At 44.5% G+C, this 6000-nt stretch overlaps 1 protein-coding gene across 5 annotated transcripts in view; it reads left to right on the top strand.

Moving 5' to 3' along the window:
* Nucleotides 1-6000, top strand: part of MYH11 (myosin heavy chain 11) — a 114683-nt gene that overhangs the window by 69455 nt on the left and 39228 nt on the right. For all 5 annotated transcript variants that reach the window (XM_035022337.1, XM_035022341.1, XM_035022339.1 and 2 more), the window contains 2 exons: nucleotides 187-330; nucleotides 4775-4870. In XM_035022337.1, the coding sequence (XP_034878228.1) occupies nucleotides 187-330; nucleotides 4775-4870 (240 nt within the window). The remainder of the gene's footprint in view (nucleotides 1-186; nucleotides 331-4774; nucleotides 4871-6000) is intronic.

Genomic DNA, 6000 nt, shown 5'->3' with positions numbered 1-6000 from the left:
CACCACTGTATGAGGCTGGTGATGGCTGGTGATGCCTTCTGCGTGTTAGAGCAAAAGGAAGGTTTTAAACTGTACAAGGCTCGGGAAAGGGAACAAACTTAGGATGGCCCAGACCCTTCACCAGGTTCATGCCTCTTGTTCAAAATCCATCTTCCTGACCACCATCCCATCTTCCTCTCCTTCTAGATGACTTGCTTTTGGAGGGCTTCAACAACTACACATTCCTCTCCAATGGTTTTGTGCCCATCCCGGCCGCCCAGGATGACGAGATGTTCCAAGAAACCGTGGAGGCCATGGCGATCATGGGCTTCAGTGAGGAAGAGCAGCTGTGTAAGTCTTCATGCCTTGAGGCTGGGTGCTGGTGAGGGGACCTAGAGTCATGCCTTCAGGACCACCAGAATTAGTTAGAGGCTATTCTCGGGTTAGGACAGATTTCTGCTCGGGTTAGGACAGATTTCTGCTTGCTGGATTCCCTCCATTCTATCAAAAAAAAGAAGGAGAAGGAGAAGGAAAATGAATATTGCCTTAGGTGGCTTATTGGTGTTTTAGAAAAATGGCTTCATATGTTAGGCTATTTCAGTTACAAGCAACCAAAATTGGCTTAAGCAAAAAGGAAAATGACCCACTCCCAGAGCTGGAAAGTTCAGGGATATGGGCTTCAGGTACAGTGGGGTTCTGTGGGCTCAAAGGATACCTCTAGAACCTGGTCTCTGAGCAATGTTGTCTTTAGGTGGACTGCCATTTCTTGGCAGCAGAATGGCTGCTGAGGCTCCAGCCCTTGCGTCCTTTGGGTTTACGTCCACAGAACAGATTGGATTCCCTGCCTGAGTCCCTGAATGAAGTCTTATCGACTCTTACTGGTTGGCTTAGGTTGATGTGCATATTCCTGAGTTAGTCACAATGATCCAGGGTTTTGGAAAGCTCTGAGTGGCTTATGTTATAGTCTCTGTTCCATTTTGGAGCTGGAGATAAAGGATGTTTGCCTCCTCAAGAACATATGGGCACAGGATGGGTGGGGTTGGGGGAGTGACTGAGACAATGGGTTCACTTGGGCTCTTCCTGGAAATCGCCTTCTGGTGATAGACCCATGTTGATCAATATCGCCAACCAATGACCAAGAACACATTTGATCCTGAGACCAAGAAAGCTCAAAGGGATGATCTTGGATTCCACACTGTGCTTCGAGAAATACTTGTCCTTCTGGGTTAGCTGTGCCCCGGTGTCTGAGGCTAATCTCTTTTGGGAACGCCAGGACACGGCTGTGGAAGATTTTTCTTCCTTCCCACGCCCACACCCCTTTGGCGCCCCAGAATAGGCTAAGGTTGCTGAAATGCAGCACAGAGGAAGGGGCAGCTTCCCTCGCGATAACTGGGGGCCCAGAAAAAGCAGGCTCCGTGGGTCAGTGGACAAATGGGTGGTGGTTGTGGATTTTGGCCAGAGCCCCACAGCAGAATCCAATGTTAACAGCATTCCTTCCTGAATGGCATGGGCTCTCCCAGAATGATTTGTTTTATTTGGGACACGAGTCATTTTTGCTTCTAATCTTTGCTTTCAACACACACACACACACACACACACAATGATTAAGTATTTGCTGTACGCCAGGCATTTGCTAATGCCTCTTAAAAAAAAAAAAAAAGTACCAAGATGTCCAGTTTTAAATAATAAAAAACCAGAACAAACTAACATGTTGATCAATGAGGATTTATTCAATTATTATTTGGCCTTAAGAAGGAAAATGATGGCTTTCTAAATTGTTTTAGAACAACATGGACTTGTGGAAATGCTTTAAATATATTTAAAGTGAAGACATCAGGGGACAAAGCAATATGCTAAGTGCTTTATATGCATTATTTAATATCAAAAGAACCTAGCAATGTGGCCATTGTTATCCCCAATTTGCAGCTGAGAAAATTGAGGCACAGAGAAGTGAAGGAACTTGCCCAAGGACACACAGCAGGTTGCTGGTGGAGCTGGGACTCTTTCTCGGGTCTCAGGGACTCCCAAGGCCCATTGTGTGATTCACTGTGCTCTGTTTTTGTCTGTAGAAAGGTGGTTTTTGTCCTTTAAACCCTTTCAAAAATCTGTGTCAGAACCAAGGTCTGGAAATCAAGGCTAGGAGCCCAGGGTATTCTAAAACGTGGACTGGTATCATTATCAGTGCCGTGGAATCCCACTGCGGGATATTGGTCCTTTTCTCTGCTCCTTTTCAATTCTCCTGATGACTTTCAAGAAGAGAGTAAATAGCAGCTTGGCACCCACTAGGTCCTCAGCCCCTCTCTGGTCCTTGCTCATCCCCCCCTTTCACCATAGAGAGCAGATCCCCGAGCCCAGCATCTTGCTAGAATTTGATAATATTGTTCCTCCTCCCTGTATTTATTTTTATAGTTGCCATCTATTTATATGGCAAGGGAAGCTGATCTTTCACTTACCATACAGTTTCCTAGTAAAGTCAGCTTCAGGAAAGAGAAATAAGTGAAAGTATAGAAAAATGTTAAATGAATAGCAGCGTGGATGGAACGCTAAGTGAACGTTAAGATGAGTGTGTGCAATGACAGATGCCCCATGGGACACAGATCACTATCTGTGGGGCGGGGTGGGGATGTGGAGGAGGGAGGTGGCCCCCCCAGGGGACATTTTTGGTTCTCACAACTCAGGAGAGGGAACACTCCTGACACCTAGTGGTTAGAAACCAGGGATGCTGCTGAGCATCCTACAGATGTGCACTGGGCAGCCCCCCCCCCCGCAAAGATTTATCTGACCCGTTGAGACCCCCTGAGTTAGACTGCTTCCCTGGGCTCTGTAAACATTTCAGCAATCCTTGGTTTAAACTTGGAGTTTAAAAACTATTAGTATAGCACTTAACAGTTTACACAGCCCCTCTGGTATTGTTAAAAAGAAGGTGACTTAGGGGGCGCCTGGGTGGCTCAGTTGGTTAAGCGACTGCCTTCGGCTCAGGTCATGATCCTGGAGTCCCGGGATCGAGTCCTGGGATCGAGTCCCGGGATCGAGTCCCGCATCGGGCTTCCTGCTCAGCAGGGAGTCTGCTTCTCCTTCTGACCCTCCTCCCTCTCATGCTCTCTGTCTCTCATTCTCTGTCTCAAATAAATAAATAAAATCTTTAAAAAAAAAAAAAAGGTGACTTAGTTGTTTCCCATCAAAAGAAGCTTTATCATTTGGGGAGGAAGGGTTTCTGCAATAGTGAGTTGGAGCAGATGGGTTGGTGGTCAGTAACGGGGCCTTCCTCCTGCTGGGCTGGGCCAGAGTCCCTGAGATGTGAGGGCAGCTGTTGTGAAGGGCTGTCACCCCAAGTCTGGCCTGAGGAACCAGAAGAAGCTGGGATCTCAGGCTTTGTTCCCAGAACACAGTGATTTCTTCTTGGAAGCCAGAACCCTGGGGGATTTGCATCTGTGTTAAACTAAAGGCAAGCATTTGCATTAATTAGTCATCTGTCTTTCCATCCTCCATCCATCTGTCAACCCATCAGTTAGTCCATCTATTCATCAATCCACTGATCAACCCATCCATCTATTGATCCATCCATTGATTCATCCATCTTCCTCTCTTCCTTCCATCCATGTATCCATGATCCATCTTCCATCCATCCATCCATCCATCCATCCATCCATCCATCCATCTATCCATCCATCCATACATACATCCTTCCATCCTGCATCCTCCATCCATCTTCCCACTCTCCCGTAACTCGTGGTTTTGTGGGGATTTCAGACGTAGGAGCCATTTTAACAGTAACATGGCTGAGTATGGAGTCAGAGGGTTCCATGGGTCTGGGAACACATTGTTTTATCTGAAGACACCTGGATAACAAGTGGGAAAAAATTTCCTCCTTCTCGATCCTAGCATGAGCACCTTGTACATGCAACCAGACAATATTAAGAAGCACAAGGTTGTTGTTTTGCTTTGTTTTGTTTTTTGCTCTTTAAATATCTTTTATTGACATATAATTTACATTTAGAAAATTGTGTATAAGTGCAGTTTGATTAATTTTTATAGACTGAACACACGTGTGCTCCTCACACCCATTTAAACTAAGAAAACACCAACAGCTCCCCGAAGCTTCCCATAGCCCTTCTAATAGTTTCCCCCAATCAAGGTTAACCATTGTCCTGACTTCTAACAGCATAGTTTTCCCTATTCTTGAACCTTCTATAAGTAGACTTACGTAGTTATGTTGTTTGCATTTGGCGTCTTTTGTTCAGCATTTGTGAGATAACAGTTTTATTGTTTGGTTGTAAATCATTCATTCTCCTTGCTGTATAGTAGGGTTTGATAAACATTTTCTGTAAAGGGTCAGATAGTAAATATTTTGTGGGCCATACGATCTCTGTTGCAAATGTTCAACTCTGCCCTTGTAACATCAGACAGCTACTGACCATCTATAAATGAATGATTGTGGCTGTGTTCCGACAAAACTTTATTTACAAATGGCAGGCAATGGGCTGGAGTTGGTCCATGGGCTGTAGTTTGGTCTATGGGTTGGTCCAACCCCTGCTGCACAGTATTCCTTTATAACACATGGTTTTTAGCAACCATCTGAACATATTCTGCTATCCGCAGCCAGGTTTTCTACCATGATAGCAGGGCATTAGGTTAGTTTGCCTTTTTTTCTAGACTTAGGAGCTCATAACTGCGTCTTTTTGGGAGAAGGAGGTAGGTTGGCTCTACGATCCCCAATAACCTTTAGACTCTAAACCTCCAGAGCACCTTGGTGTTGACATCTGTGTCTTTACCCAATCTTCTCTTCTCACCCCAGCCATCCTGAAGGTGGTGTCGTCTGTCCTGCAGCTTGGAAATATTGTCTTCAAGAAGGAAAGAAACACAGACCAGGCATCCATGCCAGATAACACAGGTGCTTCTTGCCTTTTCTGAATAAAATGACAACTTCTGTGATGGCAAGGAGGGTCACATGAAGTCTTTGGTTATTTTTTGGATGAGGGTATTAACAAGAGCTAAACTAACTTATTTTCACTGACTTCTGTCTTTTTTTAGACTTTTTACTGCTGACGATCGTACAGTGGGAAGTTCTTGAATCAGAGCGTTGGCCAGGGGGGAGGAGAAATAATAGTTTTAGATCAGAGAGGAAGGATCCTTAGAGAGCCTCAATTCTAACCCTGCTCCCATCATTTGTTTTATTAGACAAATATTTTTGAGCATGTACAATCTGCCAGGAGCTGGGGTTCATCAAGTAGCCCCATAAGAACAGCCCCATTCCTCATGGCACATACGGTCTTGCTGGGGGGACAGAGCTCAAGTTTCTCTGCAATTAGAGTTGCCAGATAAAATATAAGATGCCCAGTTAAACCTGAATTTCAGATAAACAACAAATGTTTTTATTCCAAGATATATCATTTTATAATATATTGTATGTTCTACGCAATATTTGGGACATAATTATACTTTGTAAATGTTGGTTATTCGTGTGAAATTCAGGTTTAACTAAGCATCCTGTATTTTTTTTTTTCTAAATTTGACAGGCTTACCTGCAAATAAGCGGTGTTTTGTGTTATGGAAAGATTGCGTGGTTACCCCCATGCTTGTGGGTGGCTGAGCCGAAAGGATAATTTCAGTCCCTGGCTTGTCCAGCTGCTGTCTCCACACCACGGGTGCAGGCTATGTATTGTGTTGCTTTTGGAAAGCTCCCTAGAGCGTACCCTCCATTGCACCTGCCAGTTGTTTCTCATGTGGCATACTCCAAAATATGGCAAGTGAAAGGACTTCTGTCACCGAGGAGAAAACTTCAGGGAAAGACAAACCCAAAAAGCCCCCCTTGCACAAAAGAAGACAGGACGAAATCCTAAAACCACACCGAGTATCATCTGCCACACACGTGCAAACCATCAGGCACCACTAGTCTTCACGTGGTGGATGATGATTATTTTCTTTTGAAGAAAAGGTTTAAAATGAGGAAGTGAATAATATAACAAGAGTCCACCATCCAGAATTGACATTTGTGAATGTGTTCTGATACTGCTTTGTCTT

The sequence above is a fragment of the Mirounga leonina genome, unplaced genomic scaffold, assembly GCF_011800145.1.
Source record: "Mirounga leonina isolate KUSES-001 unplaced genomic scaffold, KU_Mleo_1.0 Mir_175, whole genome shotgun sequence".
Classification (NCBI taxonomy): domain Eukaryota; kingdom Metazoa; phylum Chordata; class Mammalia; order Carnivora; family Phocidae; genus Mirounga; species Mirounga leonina.
This window is presented reverse-complemented; position numbering and strand designations above follow the sequence as displayed.